We start from the raw sequence: 20,461 nt of genomic DNA on the forward strand, positions 1-20,461 counted from the left end.
AGTGAACATGGGAGTGTAGATATCTCTTCAGCACCCTGATTCCATTCCTTTGGATATATACCCAGAAGTGGAATTGCTGGCTCAATCCCACTGGTAGTTCTATTTTAAACTTTAATATATGTTTTCCATATTGGGTGTACTAATTCCAATCAGTAGTGTACAAGGGTTCCCTTTTTCCCCCACGTCCTTGCCAACACTTGTTATCTCTTGTCTTTTTGGATCATGGCCATCTAACAGGAGTGAGTTGATAACTATTCCACTGCAGTTTCAATTTGCATGTCTCTGGTGATTATTAATGTTGAATACTTTTTCGTGTACCTGTTGGCTATTTGTATGTCGTCTTTGGGGAAATGTCTATTCAGATCATTTGACCATTTAAAAAATTGGGTTATCTGTTTTCTTGCTATTGAGTTGAGCTTCTTGTATATTTTAGATGTTAAAGAAGTATGGTCATCAGAAGTATGGTTTGCACATATTTTCTTTCATTCTGCAGGTTGTGTCTTTGTTGACTGTTTCCTTTTCTTTGTATAATCTTTCCAGATTTTTATGATTTTTATCCATCCCAGTCTTTAAGTTGTCCTGACCATGCTTGACAATATGTCTTTTGATCTGTTCAAAGCAGTCAACATAGATTTTATAGAAATAATGCATCCTTTTTGCACTTACTGGTTTGGGTTGTAACTAATTATATTATCTGCAGTAACAGAACAGGCATAATTATAAGGCAGATTTGGAAACACAAACCACTGATTCTTGTTAGACATTCAGTTCAACAGGTGGGAGTGGAGATGAGCTTGTATATTGAAAAATAGCTCTGCTGCCTGAGATGGCATCTGGCAAGCTGTGGTTATGTCAGCCTGTTTTATGGGGGGCCTCACTAGCATAGGTTACTACAGTCAGTTGAGTAGAGTGTTTCCAAGAAAACTTAATGCTGCTTTCTTTGAAGATGAGTATGATGCAGATTCACCACCTTAGGGTGCCTAATATAGGTTGGTTGCTATGGATCTGTCTTCTGCCAGCTTACAGTCTTTTATCTGTGTGTGTGTGTGTGTGTGTGTGTGTGTGTGTGATGGTGTAGGTAGCATATGTTTGTGAGAGGTGGCAAGTTTTGTGGCTAAGAAGATAGACTGACCTAGGACTATCAAGATCCTCTGAGAACAATTACCTGTGGCTCATCACCCCCAGCACTGAGGAGGGGGACCGTGCACTCTGAGTTGAATTCTGTCAGTCGGATCCTGATCCCAGTGCTTTTTAATACTTCCACCAGAGTCTTAGATGGTAGCACACAGAGTATGCTCATTAAGATTGTGAAATGGCATCAAATTGAATAGGTGGCTCAATAGAAAACTTGATTAAATTTCAGAATACCTGATGGTTTAGGAAAGTTGGCGAATATACATATGGCATTTAGCTGGATCAGGGCAAGATAATTTTCTTAAGGAAAGTAAATAGTTGTTGAAATTTAGTATGGGAGTAGAGTTTTTGTACTACACATGATAGTACAAAGTATCCCAAACTGCTAAGAAAAACCAGTTAAATAAGGGTCATTGATAATGCTTTTGTAGTTGGTCCAAGTGTTGTGGGTTATTTTTAAGCTGATAATGCTTTTGCATTCAAAATCATTGATAAGAAGTCATATAATTGGAATGGTGCTTATGGAAATTACAGAGCTTCACTGTACTTAGTATTTCACAGTGTAAGCATATGATAGGGATATCAGAAAGAAATGTTCTGAGTGAGAAAACTGTTAGAAAAACTAGTAAATAGTCCTGTAGATGAATGTTGTAGTAGTACTTAGCTTAGAAATATTAGGAAGTTTAGTAATTCTGTTAATAAATTATACAGGCATACCTTACAGATAATGCAGTTTTTGTTCCTGACCACCACAGTATAGCACAAGTTACACAAATTTTTTGGTTTCCGAGTATATATAAAAGTTATGTTTATACCATACTGTAATCTGTTAAGTGTATAATAGCATTATGTCTAAAAAACGTACATACTTTAATTAAAATATATTTTTGCTTAAAAATCTGCTAACAATCATCCAAGCCTTCAGTGAAGCACAACTTTTTGCTGGTGGAGGATTTTCCCTTGATCAGGGTGGTGGTTGCTGAAGGTTGGGTGGGGGCTGTGGCAGTTTCCTAAAATAAGACAACAATGAAGTTTGCTGCATCAATTGCCTCTTTTTTATGAAATATTTCTCTATAGAATGTAATGCTGTTTGATAGCATTTTACCCACAGTAGAAATTCTTTCAGAATTGGAATCAATCCTCTCAAACCCTGCTGCTGCTTTATCAGCTGAGTTTATGTAATATTCTAAATCCTTTGTTATTTCAGCAGTGTTTACAGCATCTTCAGAAGTAGATTTAATTCAAGAAACCATTTTCATTCATTACTCATTCATTTCAATTTTATTATGACATTGGAGTGATTCACATCTTCAGGCTCTACCTCTGATTCTAGTTCTCTTGCTGTTTCCACTACATCTGCAGTTATTTCCTCCACTGAAATCTGGAACCCCTCAAAGCCATCCATGAGAGTTGGAATCAACTTCCAAACTCCTGTGAATGTTGCTTTTTTGACCTCTTCCCATGAAGAGGTATCACAGATGTTCTTAAGGGCAACTAGAATGGTCAGTCCTTTCCAGAAAATGTTCTATTATTTACTTTGCCCAGCTGTCTATGGCAGCTGTATTCTTTTTTTTTTTTTTTTTTTTTTTTTGAGACGGAGTTTTGCTCTTGTTGCCCAGGCTGGAGTGCAATGGCGTGATCTTGACTCACTGCAACCTCTGCCTCCCGGGTTTAAGCGATTCTCCTGCCTCAGCCTCTCGAATAGCTGGGACTATAGGCACAGGCCACCATGCCTGGCAGATTTTTTTTTTTTTTTTTTCATTTTTAGTAGAGATGGAGTTTCACCATGTTGGCAGGCTGGTCTTGAACTCCTGACCTCAGGTGATCTGCTCACCTCAGCCTCCCAAAGTGCTGGGATTACAGGTGTGAGTTACTGCGCCTGGCTGGCAGCTATGTTCTTATGAAATGTATTTCTTAATAAGACTTGAAAGCTGAAATGATTCCTTGATCCATGGGCTGCAGAATGAATGTTGTGTTTGCAGGCATGAAAACAACATTCATTTCCTTGTACATCTGCATCAGAACTCTTGGGTGACCAGGTGTGTTGTCAGTGAGCAGCAGTATTTTGAAAGGAATTTTTTTTCTGAGCAGTAGTTCTTAACAGTGGGCTTAAAATATTCAGTAAACCATCCTGTAAACAGATGTGCTATCTTCCAGACCCTGTTGTTTCGTCCTGGAGCATAGGCAGAGTAGATTTAGCATAGTTTTTTTTTTTTTTTGAGACAGGGTCTCATTCTGTCACCCAGGCTGGGGTGCTGGAGTGCAGTGGTGCAACCTCTGCCTCCTGTGTTTAAGCGATTTTCCTGCCTCAGCCACCTGAGTAGCGGGGATTACAGGTGTACACCACCACACCCGGCTGATTTTTGTATTTTTAGTAGAGATGGGGTTTTGCCATGTTGGCCAGGCTGGTCTTGAAATCCTGGTCTCAAGTGATCAGCCTGCCTTGGCCTCCCAAAGTGCTGGGATCACTGGGATCACAGGTGTGACCCATAATTATTTTCTTTCTTTCTTTCTTTCTTTCTTTCTTTCTTTCTTTCTTTCTTTCTTTCTTTCGTTCGGATACGGGGTTTCGCTGTGTTAGCCAGAGTGGTCTCGATCTCCTGACCTCGTGATCTGCCCGCCTCGGCCTCCCAAAGTGCTGGGATTACAGGTGTGAGCCACCGTGCCCGGCCAGGTGTGACCCATAATTCTTGAGGGCCCTAGGATTTTTGGAATAGTAGCTGATCACTGGCTTCAACTTAAAGTCACCAGCTGTCTTAGCCCTTAACAAGAGAATCAGTTGGTTCTTTGAAACGTTGAAGCCCAGCATTGACTTATCCTTTCTAACTTCGAAGTCCTCTGTAGTATCATTTTCTATCATCGACATTGAAAATCTGTTGTTTAGTGTAGCCACCTTCATTTTAGCTAGATCTTTTGGATAACTTTTTCCAGCTTGTACAACAGCACTTGCTGCTTCACCTTGCATTTTTGTTATGGAGATGGCTTCTTTTTTTTAAACTTCATGAACCAACCTCTGCTATCTTCAGACTTCTCTTCTGCAGCTTCCTCACTTCTCTCAGCCTTTATAGAGTTGAAGAGAGTTATGCTTTTGTTCTGCATTAGGATTTGGTTTAAGGGAATATTGTGGCTGGTTTGATCTTCTGTCTTGATCACTAAAACTTTCTGCATATTCGTGTGTTCACTGGCGTAGGATTTTAAATTTCCCTTCAGAACTTTTTCTTTGCATTCACAACCTGGCTAACTGGCATAAGAGGCCTAGCTTTAGGCCTGTCTTGGCTTTCAACATACCTTTCCCACTAAGCTTAATCATTTCTAGTTTTTGATTTAAAGTAAGAGACGTGTGACTCTTTTCAGTTGAACACTTAGAGGACATTGTAGCATTATTGACCTAATTTTAATATTGTCCCAAGAAAATGGGAGACAGATGGAGGAAGGGCCAGTTGGCAGAGTGATCAGAACACACATAACATTTATTGATGAAGTTTGCTGCCTTGGGCTTATCCATTGCACTCTGGATGTGCAGACCCCTGCCATTTTCCATTTATGTGAGAAACTTGACTGCCTAATTTGTGGTAGTGGGAGGCAGCATTTGCACTCTCCCCTGATGCTATGCGTTTTTAAAAATTTTTTTGTTTATTTTTTCAGACAGAGCTTCACTCTTGTTGCCCAAGCTGGAGTACAGTGGCACGATCTCAGCTCACAGCAACCTCTGCCTTCCAGATTCAAGCGATTCTCCTGCCTCAGCCTCCCAAGTAGCTGGGATTTCAGGCATGCACCACCACGCCTGGCTAATTTTTTATTTTTAGTAGAGACAGGGTTTCACCATGTTAGTCAGGCTGGTCTCAAACTCCTGACCTCAGGTGATCTGCCTGCCTCGGCCTCCTGAAGTGCTGGGATTACAGGCATGAGCCACTGTGCCTGGCCACTGTGTTTTTTTTTAACTTAAAAAAAAAAAAGTTTGCTGGCTTGTATGGGCATAGTTTATGGTGTCCCAAAACAATGACAATAGTAACATTAAAGACGCTGACCATAGATCACCATTGTAGATATAATAATAATGAAAATGTTTGAAATATTGTGAACCTTATCAAAATGTGAAACACATGAAGTAAGCACATGCTGTTGGAACAAAGACTTGCTCAATGCAGGGTTTCCATAAACCCTCAACTTGTAAAAAGTGCAGTACTTCCAAAGTGTGGTTAACTGCAGTGCTGTAAAACCAGGTATGCCAGCCGGGCATGGTGGCTCACGCCTGTAATCCCAGCACTTTGAGAGGCCAAGGCGGGCAGATCACGAGGTCAGGAGATCAAGACTGTGCTGTCTAACACGGTGAAACCCTGTCTTTACTAAAAATAAAAAAAATTAGCTGGGCATGGTGCCACGTGCCTGTAATCCCAGCTACTCAGGAGGCCGAGGCAGGAGAATCGCTTGAACCCTGGAGGCAGAGGTTGCAGTGAGCTGAGATTGCACTACTGTACTCTAGCCTGGTGACAGAGCAAGACTTGGTCTCGAAAAAAGAAAAAAAAAGGTATGCCATGTATAATTACAGTGGTCTCCCTTTATCCATGTTTTCACATTTCGCAGTTTCTGGTACCTGCAGTCAACCATGTTGTGAAAGTATTAAATGGAAAGCTCCTGAAATAAACATAAGTTTTAAGTTGCACACCATTCTGAATAGCATCATGACATCTCATGCTGTTCTGCTGTATCCTGCTCTGGTGGTAAATCATCCCCTTCTCCAGTATAGCCACACTATGTATGCACTACCTGCCTGTTAGTAGCTGTCTTGGTTATCAGGGAGACTGTCATGGTATCTGTCATGGTATCTCGGTGCTTGTGTTTAAGTAATCCTATTTTACTTATAATGGCCCCAAAGCACAAACATAGTGATGCTGACATAGTATTAAAATTGTTCTGTTAATTATTGTTGTTAATCTTTTACTGTGTCAGATTTATAAATTAGGAAATCTGTTTGTATAGGAAGAACACAGTATATATAGAGTTCAGTACTATCCATGATTTCAGGCTTCTGCTGGGAGTCTTGAAATGTAGCCCTCAAGGATAATGGGGGACTACTGTGTATCACTGTGTGATCATAGATTTATAGAATGTTAGCGGTCATTGGTCTAAGTAGCTCACTTTATTTTAATGGGTGACAAAACCCAATTGCGAGGTCCCACCTTCAAGCCAAGCCCTTTCTTCCCAGGTCATTGCTCTTAACACTACCCCTGTAGCAACTGTTTTTACCCTGAAGACAGAATTATAAAGGAGTTTACAACAGTGGGACATTAGAAATTTATGATTACAAGGGCAATGAAATATGATACACAAGAAGCAATAGAATCTCTGGTGATTGTAGAGCAGGAATACTTCAAGTCTTTTTGAGGCAGAGATAGAAAAGATGTACTCTTGAGTTCCCTTCTGTTTTTTTGCTGGGGGTTATAACCAGATAATTTTCTTTTGCAAACTCTAGTCACTCTTGTATTTTGTGATGAATAATTAAAATAGGAAATGAATATTTTGAACTTTGAGCTTTACTTGTCAGTGAGCATTGGACTGGGAATAAGGAAAGCAGTTTATTTTCTGCCGTCACCTTTCAACCATTCTTTATCTAGTTTCATTGTAGGTGTAGTATCCTGACCCTTTCACAAACTCCCTGAGAATGGCGTAGTAGATTGACGTAAGGTATAAAATGTTTGGAATTTGAACAAATGAAAGATGTTGAAGTACAAACGACATTTAAAAAATATGTCAGTGACATTATGTATACATTAAAATTTTTCTTATATGTGCATATTGCTAGATATTGCTTTCTCCTCCTCCATATTTTGTAGATGTTCTGTTGGTATTTTTATCTTACCTGAATGATATGAACAGAAATGTTGCATCGTGTAGAAGTCTTGTTTTGTTTTGTTTGTTTTGTTTGATATGGAGTCTCGCTCTGTTGCCCAGGCTGGAGTGCAGTGGTGCGATCTCGGCTCACTGCAAGCTCTACCTCCCGGGTTCATGCCATTCTCCTGCTTCAGCCTCGCAAGTAGCTGGGACTACAGGTGCCCTCCACCACGCCTGGCTAATTTTTTGTATTTTTAGTAGAGATGGGGTTTCACTGTGTTAGCCAGGATGGTCTCGATCTCGTGACCTTGTGATCCGCCTGCCTCGGCCTCCCAAAGTGCTGGGATTACAGGCGTCAGCCACCGCGCCTGGCCTGTGTAGGTGTCTTTTCCTGGATATCCTCCAGCTTCTAGAAGTGCCTCGTGCTTTTCTTTCTCAGCCATACAGCTTCCTTGCTAGCCTGTTTAACTTTGTAGTTTGAACCCTTGTAACTGTATCTCCCAGGTTTATGTCTCATTTTCTGACAAAGAAAGATATAATAATAATACTTTAGGTTACTTTTCATCTTTCATTAAAATTATCATGCCTTTGATTTAATTTACCATAAATATGGATAAATGAAAGCCTCTCTCTGCAAGCCTGAATTATCTTAATGAGAGTAGCTGAGTGGATGAAGCAAAAATATTTGCCACTTGGGTAGGACAGGTGAATATTTAATTATTTTGATACACTTTGGGAAAAAGTAATCTGAGTTCCATAAATGTTTTTGTTTCCCCAACCCCACCTATTTTTCAAAAGCAACATTGTTAGCCAGAAGAAAAATAAGGCCAGGGAATACCTTACTGGTATCTCTCTTAAATTTGTCATTCTCAATTTAATTCTCAGATATTTGCTCTTGTACTAGATGGTTGGGAAGTTTTCTGTGTGTTTTCAAAACATGAAAAATGCCTTTTTTTTTTTTTTTTGAGACGAAGTCTCACTGTGTCGCCCAGGCTGGAGTGCAGTGGCGCAATCTTGGCTCACAGCAACCTCCGACTCTCTGGTTCAAGTGATTCTCCTGCCTCAACCTCCCGAGTAGCTGGGATTACAGGCATGCACCACCACGCCCAGCTAATTTTTGTATTTTTAGTAGAGATGGAGTTTCACCATGTTGGCCAGGATGGTCTCAATCTCCTCACCTCATGATCTGCCTGCCTTGGCCTCCCAAAGTGCTGGGATTACAGGCGTGAGCCACTGCGCCTGGCTGAGAGATCTTATATATATGTTCACCCATTTTGTCCTGATGGTAACTGCATATGCATATTTAAAGGTCATGGATTATATAAAATTATGTGTAATTTGTATATGCTCCTAATATAAATTTTAAAATGTTACTTTTTCCACATTTATGAACAGATTTAAATTCTCCATGTCTGCACAGACATCAGACTTCAATATTTACCAAATTATTATTTAATATTTACCAAGCCGTTTTAAAAGTTATTGACCATGGTTTTTCAGAGGATATCATATTCATTTTTTTTTCAGCCTCCAAGTTGTTTGAGATAAAGCACTTGAAAATCTGTAAATATTGCAGTCACTGGAAAATTTATCCCAAGCCACAAGAATTCATTCATATAACATTAGGAGAGTTGTCATCATCTTGAAGTCATTTATGATCTTCTTCACATTTCAAGGCTGTTACTGCATTGCTTTCTAGAAGATCTTTAGAGGGCTTCTTGAATGGCAGCTACTATTTGTAATCACTCTCCAGAAATAAGGATTAAATCTGTGTTTAAAACTGTATCCTCCCCTTTTTATAAAACTAGTTTGTTGTAGTAACCGTGACAAAGTATCCAATATTAGAGTTGGCTTGACATCCTTCCATACCTCAGTGTCTCTGACTAGTGATGAAAACTTCACTGTCTCAGCCATTTCACAGACTCTAACTGGGGAGATGCCTCTGGGACTGTGACTCTACATTCCTCTTTTGAAATCCCAAACACCATTCATTTCCCTGGGCATGACTGCAGGCTTGGATTTCTCTTTCTCACTTCTAGGTTTTTTTTGAAGCTTTTTTTTTTTTTTTTTTTTGGATCTTGTTAGTATTTAGTATAAAATAATTGCTGTGTGCCTCAAAAGTAAGGATTTAATTGTAAAGCAATTCCTTCTTTCTGAAAGATAACTTTAGGGAAGAAAACCTTATCTTATGTTTGGGGATATATAGTGGGACAGTTGCAATCATTGTATATATTGGGTGTGTTAGAGTTGATAGCCTCATTAAGTTTCTCTTATGTGGAAAAATTATTTGGCATTTTAATTCACTTCATTGTGTTTTTTTTTCTCCTTTTCTACAGGGGCTTTCATTCATATATTTTAATTTTTCTTTTGACTAGTTTATTGATGGCCATGCCTCATCTTGTCTGTAATTGTTGGATGGTGCTGGACTAAACTTTCAGTAATATATACAGGGCCACAGATGATAATGTGACTAGTTTTACATCTATACACTATAACTTTTAGTGCAAGTACTTGAAACACACAAAAATTGAGGCATTTTGCTCTACTGTCCTTGAATTTGGGCATAAAATGCTAAAACCACTGCTAATTACAGTAACCCACTTGGAATCTAAATTGTTACATTAAAATTAGTTTTTAAAGTGAGCAGGATCCATATTGCTACATTATAGAAACTAATACCCTTATTAACAGCTCCATCTTCTCCATCATAATATTTCCTTAAAAAGAAAATTTGCAGACGTGGTCTGAATGATTTAGAGTGATGTGGACAGGCTGGTTGCACCCTTGAAAGCCTCCTTTGTCATTGCCAGCTAGGATGTCATCTGTTTGAACTGGTCTTTTTTGTGTTTGCCTAGGGTGAGTAGAGAGTGGTGATTAGTAGAGCTGTTGGCTGCTTCCTAGCTGCTGCTGTAGGAAGTTAGTTTTTCTGGCTATATGTGTATGAGGCGGGAAGCAGATTGTTAGTAGTCTTTAATATTCTAATTTTACCTCTGAGAAAACTGGGATGACTTTTAGAGTGTAGGAGGTATTGTGGTTTGTTTTTTCCTTCCTTTCCTTTACCACCCCACTCCTCGCCCCCTTCTCCTTCTCTTTGTCCTCTTACTCTTCCCTCCCCTTTCCTCTTTTGTCTGGATTATTAGAAGAGGTCGAATTCGGAAATGTGACTAGTTTTTACAGATTGTGTTTTTACAGACTAGTTTTTAGAAATGTGACAGTTTTTACAGATTGATTCCCTTCACTGAAGAAGGAACTTTCTTTGTAGTCTAGATTTTTTTAGTTTTATGATACATGTCTAGTGTAGAGAAGTTCAGGGACCATAGGACTGGAAGAGCTTGGTATACTTATGTGCTGGTACTTTTTTTTTATACTTTTTTCTATTTTTCTTGTGCCCTAGGTTTTTCTTTCCAGTTGGGTTAAAAAAAAAAAAAAGGTTGTTGAGGAACATTGATATGGTGACAGAGTTGTTTTTTATTTCCATATTTATATTAAAATAGTTTTTTGCATGTGTATGTTTCTCTTGAGTGGGGAGAGATAGTAGTCTTGTGTATGTGTCAGGAAAATATTATAAATAAGATGTTTCTAGAATTCCCAGAAATTAGGACTGTTAATTAATTCCCCAAGACGAATTAGCATGAAGGCTAATTTATTTGTCATTAAAACATTGATATCCTTCAAAATTGAAAAAAAATTTGGAAGAAACATTTAACATCATAATCATTTCTGCCATCAAGTAAAAAAAAGTACAACAGTGTTGGCCAGGTGCAGTGGCTCATACCTATAATCCCAGCACTTTGGGAGGCTGAGGCAGGTGGATTGCTTGAGCTCACTAGTCAGAGACCTGCCCGGGCAATATGGCAAAACCCCATCTCTGGGAAAAAAAAAAAAAAAAAAGCCCCCACACACAAAAATTAGCTGAGTGTGGTGGCATGTACCTGTAGTCCCAGTTACTTGGGAGGCTAAGGTGGGAGGATGGCTTGTGCCCAGGAGGCGGAGGTTGCAGTGAGCTGAGATCACACCACTGCACTCCAGCCTGGGCAATAGAGCCAGGCCTTGTCTCATAAATAAAATAAAATAAAATAAAATAAAATAAACGTTGTTGGCAAAGATGTATTGAAAATAGTATGTAGAACTTACCTGGAAGGTAATTTTGCAGTATTTACCAAAATCATACTTTTTCATCTAGCAAGGTCTCCTTCTCAGAATCAGTCTTAAAGCCATTCAAATACAGATTTATGATTAAAGATTTAAGGCGAAAAATGCTCATTATAGCAATATTTATAATAGAAAAAATTGGGGAAAAACAATTATACATCCAACAGTAGTAAGAGTGTGACTACATTATAGTATTAGTATGTAATGGATTGTCACAGAGCAACAAATATGTTTTTGAAGAATATTTAAGGCATAAATATTAAATGTAAATGTAAATTGAAAAAATGAAATCTGTAGATTTTCATTATGCATTTCTTTATGAAATTTTTATATATACACAAAAGAAAATAGTCATGCATTGCTTCATGATGGGGACATATTCTGAGAAATGTGCTGTTAGTCGGTTTCATTGTGGAAACAATGTTGAACATCATAGAGTGTCCTTACACAAACCTAGGTGGTATAGCCTACTCCACACCTACACTATATGGTATAGCCTGTTGCTCCTAGGCTACAAACCTGTAGAACATGTTACTATATTGAATACTGTAGGCAGTTGTATTTGTGTATCTAAACATAGAAAAGGTATGGTAAAAATATGGCATGAAAGACAAAAAAGTGTACACCTGTCCCAGGCACTTACCATGAATGGAGCTTACAAGACTGGAAATTGCTCTGGGTGAGTCAGTGAATGAGTAGTGAGTGAATGTGAGGGTCCTAGGACATTATGTTACTGTGGATGTTACAAACACTGTACACTTAGGCTACACTAAGTTTATTTTTAAAATTTTCTTTAATAATAAATTAGCTTTAGCTTGCTATAGCTTTTTTACCTTATAAACTTTAAAAAATTTTAAACTTATGACTCTTTTGTAGTCACACTTAGCTTAAAACACAAACATTGTATAGTTACACAAAAATATTTTCATTATATCCTTATTCTGTAAGTTTTCTTTATTGATTGATTGACAGAGTCTCACTCTGTTGCCTAGGCTGGACACAAAAGTCCTGGGCTCAAGTGATCCTTCCTTCTCAGCATCCTGAGTAGCTGGGACTACAGGTGCATGCCACCAGGCCTGGCACCTTTATTTAAAAAATATTTTATTTTTTGCTTTTAAAGCTTTTTTGTTAGGCCCCAACACACAGACATGCACAAAGTTAGCCCAGGCCTGCACAGAGTCAGGAGCATCACTGTCTTCTGCTTCCACATCTTCTCCCACCGGAAGGTCTTCAGGGGTAGTAATTGGTATGGAGCTGTCATCTCCATGATAACAATGCCTTCTTCTGGATACCTCCTGAAAGAGCTGCCTAAGGCTGCTTTACAGTTAACAACTACTTCTTCCTCTTCTTTTTTTAGTAAGTAGAAGAATTACAGTCTAAAATAATGATATAAAGTATAGTAAATACACAAACCAATCAGATAGATGTTTATCATTTTTTATTAAGTATTACGTACTATACATAATTGTATGTGCTAGACTTTTATATGACTGGCAGCACAGTCGGTTTGTTTACTGTATTGCTCTAACACTACAGCTATGATGCCACTAGGTGATAGGAAGTTTTTGGCTGCATTATAATCTTATGGAACTTCTGTTGTGTATGTGAACTGTCATTGATGAAATTATCATTATGCAGTGCATGACTATATGTAATGTGTATATATGGTATGAAGCATAATAAAATGAACAACTGTGAACATACCATACAACAACCAATACTGTAAATATAATAAATTCTGAATTATGGATATCTATCTAAAAAGATAAGTATTTCTTATTTTGGGGGATTATAAATGAGTTTTAGTTTTTACTTTTTGTTTTTTTTTCTACATTCTGTTCAAGGGGTATGTATTTTCAAAACCAGAACATACTATTAAACATTATTTATTAGAAAAAGAAAAAAATTTAAGCAGATTTCTCACTCCATCTCGTTAGAAAGAAACTTTTAAAAGTGTCTACCACCTGTTATCTCCTGAGTGACAGATCATGGCCAGATACATAGGATGATGTTATCTACCAGCCATAGGTAATGCATTGTGACAGAGCTCCAGAAAGATGACAGGCTGACAGCCATAGGAATTGTGGAGAACCTGTCTTCTAGCTGGTGTTTTCGAATATCTACGTAAGTGCTTTTTTTTTTTTTTTTTAAATGGTTCAGGTCTTCAAAAGAGATTTTATTTCTTCATTTAACAAGCATTTATTGGGTACCTGTTAAATACCAACCAAGAGTGACCAAAGGAGTCTTTGCTCTTATGGCACTTACATTCTAGTGATGAAAGATAGCAGGCAAACAGGCATGTGGTCAGATATCAAAGAATGATGTATTGTGAAAGAAGAAAACAGGAAGAGGAACTGATTTAAATTGGGTGGTCAGGCCACAGGAGTTGTAGCTCACACCTGTAATCCCAGCATTTTGGGAGGCTGAGGTAGGAGGATCACTTGAGCCCAGGAGTTTGAGATCAGCCTGGGCAACAAAGCAAGACACCATCTTTACAAAAAATAATGGACTAATGCGTGCCTAGAGTCTTATCTGCTTGGGAGGCTGTAGCGGGAGGATGGCTTGAGCCTAGGAGGTCAAGGCTGCAGTGACCTATGATTGTGCCACTGCACTCAGGCCTGGGCAGTAGAATGAGACCCAGTCTCAAAAAAACAAAAAATAATAAATTGGGTTGTTGAGGGAAGGCCAGTGAGGAGGTTTGAACTAGGATATGAGCAACAAGAAAGAGACAGCATTACAGTGATTTGGGGGTACAAAGAACAGCATGGGCATGAGCCCTACAGCACAGTCGGAGAACAGAGAAAAGGCAAGTGTGGTTGAAACGTGGTGAATGAGGGGCAGAATGATAAGAGAGGAAGAGGGGAAGTAGGCATAGTCGGATCACAAGGAGACTTCCAGGCTTTTTTTTTTTTAAAAAAAACTTTCTCCAGGTAAAAAGTTTGGATTTTATACTCAATAGGAAATTGTTGGATAGTGTTAAGAAAATAACATGCTCCAACTTGTTTTAAAAGATGACCATAGCTGCTAGGTGGAAAAATCATTGTATAGGGTCAAGAATGGGAATGAGAAGACCAATAAAAAGCTATTTACAGTGGCCTAAGTGAGAGTTAATGGTGGCCATCATAGAAGCATTAAGGAAGGAGAGGAATACATAGATTTGAAATCTATTTGTAAGTAGAACTAATGCATCTTGCTGAGTGTTGTATCTGTAAGACTACAGGAAGGACGGGAATCAAAAATGGTTTCTGCTGGACGCGGTGGCTCACGCCTGTAATCCCAGCACTTTGGGAGGCCGAGGCGGGCGGATCACCTGAGGTCAGGAGTTTGAGAGCAGCTTGGCCAACATGGCGAAAACCTGTCTCTACTAAAAAATACAAAAATTAGCTGGGCGTGGTGGCGGGCACCTGTAATCCCAGCTACCTGGGAGGCTGAGGCCGGAGAATTGCTTGAACCCAGGAGGCGGAGGTTGCAGTGAGCTGAGATCATGCTACTGTACTCCAGCCTGGGTGACAGAGCTAGACTCCATCTCAAAAAAAAAAAAGGTTTCTAGATTTTTGATCTGAGCAACTGGGAAGAAGGTGTTTCCCATTTATATGAGTGGAAAAGATGGGTCAGGCAAATTTGTGGGAAATATTGAGAATTCTAATTTGAAATACTAAGTTTGAGTCACATGTCGAGATGTCACATAGTTAGATATGTGAGTTTGGAGCAAGGTAAAGAGATTTTGGATTGAAGGTAAACATTTGTGCATCTTTCGTGTATAGATACAGTATTTTAAAACCATGAGAGTGTGGGAGATCACTACTAAATGAGAAGTAGAGGTAATGAAGACTGAGTTTCTGGACCTCCAGTTAAGGGTCTTTGCAGGGGAGGAGCAGCAGCAGAGGTGGCTAAATGGGAGCAGTTGTGGTGGAAGAGGGTTGTTTGATCTGGGATTTGAGTGACATGAAGGCATATGAAGAGTGTTCCAGAAAGAAGGATGGATCTGACTGAATGCTACTGAGAGGGAATATGCTATGATTGGATACATAACCCTTGTATGTTAGTTTTCTGAGGCTGTTGTAACAAATTACCACAAAGTTGGTGACAGAATAATCGAAATTTATTTTCTCAAAGTTCCGGAGGCTAGAAGTCCAAGATCTGGGAGGGCTTCCTTCCCTCCAAGGTGGCTCTGAGGGAGAATTCATTCTTCACCTTTTACAGCTTCTGGGGGCTGCCCCAGCATTCCTGGGCTTGTAACCCTGTTACTCCAGCTTCTGCCTCCATCTTCACGTGGCTGTTTACTCTGGGTGTCTTTCTGAATTCCCTTTGCTACTCCCTTACAAAAATGTTCTTTGCCTCTCTCTCTTGTGATGTCATTTAGGGTTCACCTAGATAATCCAGGGTAATCTCATCTCAAAATCATTACTTAATTTGGAAAGGACCCTCCACCACCCGAGTAAGGTAACTTCGGGATTAAGACTCGATATCTTTTGGTAGCTGTTATTCAGCCTACTACCCCTTGGTTTTAGAAACGTGGTACCCATTGGAGAGCTCAATAAGAGTAGTTTCACTGGAGCAGTGAAACTTTACCTTTCATGCTTACTGTCACAAAGAGAGCTCTGTTGCCTGTTCCAAGACCATGCAAGTTGATTACATTGCTTTTTTTTAGGTAGTGAGTAGTTGTATGCCTGTGATTAGCTTCAAGTTTCCCATGTTCAGCACGAGAAAGGATCAAAGTTCCCGGAAGTCTCTGCCAGTTCCTTTGGATTCAGTGTTCTTGACCCATGTGATCCAAGCTGGCATTGTTTAGAAGTGACCTTTATTTCAGTAGCCAAAATCTGGTTTATTTTAGATTTAAAACAACTCTGTTTTGAATAATAATATCAGTAGTTATATTATTTCTTTTATAACCTGATTGACAACCATGTTGCTGAAAAATTTCTATCCAGAATGTGGAATGGATGTCATTTAGGTAATACATAGGTATGGTAGGCATTTTAAATACATAAACTATCTGAAGAGAGATCAAAGGACTCTGAGAAAAAGGCCATTTTGCCATTTTTTTTTTTTTTTTTTTTACCAGGTTTCTGAAACTCAGATGTTAAAACTGGCACACTTGTTGTCAAGTTATTCTCTGAAGGCTTTCCATGATTCCTGCTGGACAATTGGGAGTAGCAGAGGTTATATGAGTTATATCTGGCTTTTTGTGGCATTGCATGGACAAGAGATAGTGACCACATCAGAAGGGCGCCTGCTTCTCTGGCAGGGAATTCTGGCCCCTTCAGAGAAGTTGAGTGGAGATGAGAGGGGAGGGGACAATCCCAATATTCTGGCAGTAGAGAATGTTCTGCAAACCACAGATGTGTGTATACTGCATCCATACTAGTCATCTCTTTAGGATGGAGAGGCGCCTCTAGTTCAAGTTCAGTTTGTTAAAACAGGCATGTAGGATTTTCTTCATTCTCACTTCTTCCTTGCGTTGGAACTGAAATGACTGGGAATCTTGGGTTGTTTTTCTATGTGCCTGGAGGGTCAGGGAGAGTAGAAGTTGTGCTTCTTCCAGATGAGAAGCTTTACTTTCTCAGGGAGCTGACTTGATTTCCATAGACATTCTCACAAACCACCAGAGTGCTGGTTCTGGACTGGTATATGCCCCTCAGCTTCTATATTGAGGCAGAAGCCGAAGTTTGGCATGATGAATAGAATACAGGTGTTGGAGTTAGACCAGATTAATTCACTTACTAGTTCTGTAATCTTCGGCAAGTTACATACCCTCTTGGAACCTCTGTTTCCTCAATGGTAAAATGGGGTTGAAGGTATCTGGTATTGTGCCTGCCACGTTATAGGCATGTAATAAATGTTAGATGCTACCATTAACACGTCTCTTTATCCACTTACTCATCTTATTCACTTATTGATACTTAATTTTCCTCATTGCTGTTGTGTTTATATTAAGCAGGATTCTAAAGGAATATCTACTTGTTGACAGCATCTTTTTTGGGAAAGAAATAACGACCCCCTTTCCTCCATCTTGTGACAATTACTGTTAGGTCTTCAGTTCCAGCACATGGGACAAACAGTCAGCATCAGAGAATACTTCCTGAAGGAGGCTTGCTTTAATTGTAAAACATAGTAAAGAGGGCAAAAGAAGGTTGGCTTATTATATTTTTAGGGGCAGTTCTGGTCAAAGGCTCAAATATTGGGAATGGAGTTGCTGAGGAATGAAGTTTTAAATAGGTCAACTTGCCTAACATAGAGCACTCCAGGAGGTCTTTGGAAGGAAGAGCCGTAAGAATGAGTTCGCTTGGGAGAGGATCAGGAAGGGAAGCAGCAGTGAGATGAATGTAACAAAGAAGTCATTATTATTTATTATTATTATTTTTGGAGACAGAGTCTTGCTCTGTCGCCCAGGCTGGAGTACAGTGGTGTGATCTCGGCTCACTGCTTCCCGGGTTCAGGCGATTCTCGTGTCTCAGCCTCCCAAGTAGCTGGGACTACAGACATGTGCCACCTCTCCCAGCTAGTTTTTTCTATTTTTAGTAGACATGGGGTTTTGTCATGTTGCCCAGGCTGGTCTTGAGCTCCTGAGCTCAGGCATTCCGCCCACCCCTCAGCCTCCTGTAGTGTTAGGATAACAGGCGTGAGCCACCGCGCCTGGCCAGAAAAGTCATTATTGATTGCCCACCATGTAGTCCCTAGGGTGCTGTGCTGTCAGGTGCTGTGTTGTGAACAAAGGATGTTGGGTTGGCCTTTGGAGTTAGCTTACACCCAAGGTCAGATATTTTTCTATAGTTCCTAGCTTTGTGACCTAGAACAGGCTGCCCACCTATGTAATGGGGATGAGACTGTATGTCTTTGATTTCTAAGACCCCCTTCTAAGTTGAATAATGCCTTGGCAGAGGAAGGGGTAACATAGTGTTCCATTATTGGAACACTAAGCATGTGGGAATTATTTATATCCTGCTCAAGGTCATTGCCCTGGTCTCACTGCAAAAATTAAAAGAATTCCAACCTCTGGCATAAACGGGTTAAATTATTCATCGCTTGTAACCAATTCTAAGGTATTTCCTTGTTACAGAAATGCTAATGTGATTTTTTTTTTTAAGTGCGTTTTAGAAGCAAAACAATATGGTAATACCCATCTTAGTGATGTTGGGACGATTAATAAGATAATGTATGTGAAATGCCCATCCAAGTTAGTATTCAGTGAATTGTAGCTATTATTAATGGATGAAAGGACATGAAAAATAATTTGATTGGAGTATCTGAAGAAAGAATTTTAAACAAGAAGGTCATAATGTGACTAGGATCTGGAATAGGAAAGATTAAAGTTCAACTACTGTTATAGAGATAAATGACTGTGTATATGAGGAGAAAGTTTTGCCTGTTTACAAAGTCTTTGTTGTTTATAGTGATAACTTCGTATGTTTTTCAGTATGAAAAGAGGGAATGTGGTAATCATGTGGTTTAAATTGACTCCCATACCATCTTCTGGGCATTTTATAATGTTTGTGAACTTGCTGCTATATAAGCTGCTAATATACGCAATAAATAAAAGCAAGCATTGGCTAATTTACAGGTAAAAAATAAAAATAAAAACCAAGTGTTTGTTATTATTTTTTTTAATTTTTATTTTGTTGAGGGGAGAGTGGTGGCTAGCTAGGGACTTGTTACTAATTTATCAGTTTATTAGTTCAGTTGCCTGACCAGAAAGTTCTTTGCCTACATTTCTGACATCTTATGTTTTGATTAGAGTGATACAGAGTTTTTAGCTCTTCTTTCTTTCTTTTCTTTTTGTTTGCCCCAGGTCCAGCAAGACTATGAATCTCTGTTCCAAATGCTTTGCTGGTAAGTGCAGAAAAAGGGTTTTTTAATTTACTTTCATTTTTTTTTTTTGGTTGTTTTTAAGACTAAATCATTTGACCCGAAAGGATTTATGCATGGGGTTTTGTTTTCTTAGCTTGTGTGAGAAAGCAATTTCACCTTACCAAGGTGCTTCATATATTTGCCTAGGACGGTTGAAACAGTCTTCCTTGAATGAAATCCTGTCTCCTATGTACTTGCACCAAACAAACTTTCCTTGGTTTACTGTTGTTGGTGTACAGTAGAATTGTAAAAAATGCGTGTGTTTTAATAGAGTAGTAGATACTCATTGCTCATCTTGACTTGAATGATTATTGGTTAATATTGCTCTGATCAGTGAGAATATAACAGAGTATTTTCATGTTGGAGTCAGGAAGAGAATCATGCTGAGTTAGCCCCTCATCAAATCCATTATAGAGGCCGCCATGGTGGCTCACGCCTATAATCCCAGCACTTTGGGAGGCAGAGACAGGAGGATTGCCTGAGGCCAGGAGTTTGAGACCAGCCTGGGCCACGTAGTGAGACCCTGTCTCTATAAAAACAAAAAGACTCCTGCAGATCCCTCATTGAAATCACCTCGGATAAGTCACGTAATCTCTTTGGACCTTAGGATTCGTCATTATAAAATGAATGACTTGGGCTTGACATGTGCCAAGGTCCTTTTCTAGCCCCAGAGGTAATTGGTTAACTTCTAGAATTATGACTCCTTCATGAAGTTGAAACTTTTAGGTCTTTTTTATATTTTTACTTTTTTAAAAACTTTCTATCTAGCGATCCTATATAAATAAGTCTTTACTAATTAGGATATGTTTAACTTTCCTTCTTTATTCATTTTGTCGAAGGTAAACGAAGCTGCATACTAGCTGAAGTTCTAAGGACAGATTTTAGTCAGTAATACACTTTTGCAATAGGGAAGAGAGTCCAGTATGAAATGAAGTCAATGTCGATTTGCAGAGATGACTGGGAGTTTTAAAGGGAGAATGGCAGGGGACTTGGCAGGGTGGATAAACGGGATCTGTAGACTCAAAGAAGTGAAGAATTTAAAAAGATTGGTAAAATATGGGGATTAGGCCAGCTGTGCCTGTTAGCTGGCACTGTGACTGAGGAAAAGATACCGTATTTTTCCTGATGGTTACATTTTTAAAGGAATGGCTTTCAGGTCCTTGAGAAAGACACTCCTGAGTTGTAGGAGTACGGCTCAAAGGGACAGAGGAAGGATTCACAGTTGTAAGCCCTTTTTATTAAATGATCTAAGAGGATAGTTAGGGCCTATCTTCAGATGCTGGCTAGAACAAACAGTAGATTCTTTGGCAGCCTTGAGCTTTAAGAGGCAGACACTTTAAGAGAGGATAGGGTCATCCTAGGGAGGTAAACTTGAGCTGTTAGACATGTTTGTATTTAAAATTAGCTGGACGTGGTGGTGTGCACCTGTAGTCCCAGCTACTCGGGAGGCTGAGGCAGGAGAATTGCTTGAACCTGGGAGGCAGAGGTGCAGTGA

The 20,461-nt window shown here is 39.3% G+C and overlaps 1 protein-coding gene across 9 annotated transcripts in view; it reads left to right on the forward strand.

Moving 5' to 3' along the window:
• ZFAND3 (zinc finger AN1-type containing 3) overlaps positions 1-20,461 on the forward strand; it is a 376,418-nt gene that overhangs the window by 93,713 nt on the left and 262,244 nt on the right. For all 9 annotated transcript variants that reach the window (XM_055264607.2, XM_055264609.2, XM_063632317.1 and 6 more), the window contains exon 2: positions 18,908-18,948. In XM_055264607.2, the coding sequence (XP_055120582.1) occupies positions 18,908-18,948 (41 nt within the window). The remainder of the gene's footprint in view (positions 1-18,907; positions 18,949-20,461) is intronic.

The sequence above is a fragment of the Symphalangus syndactylus genome, chromosome 23, assembly GCF_028878055.3.
Source record: "Symphalangus syndactylus isolate Jambi chromosome 23, NHGRI_mSymSyn1-v2.1_pri, whole genome shotgun sequence".
Taxonomy (NCBI): domain Eukaryota; kingdom Metazoa; phylum Chordata; class Mammalia; order Primates; family Hylobatidae; genus Symphalangus; species Symphalangus syndactylus.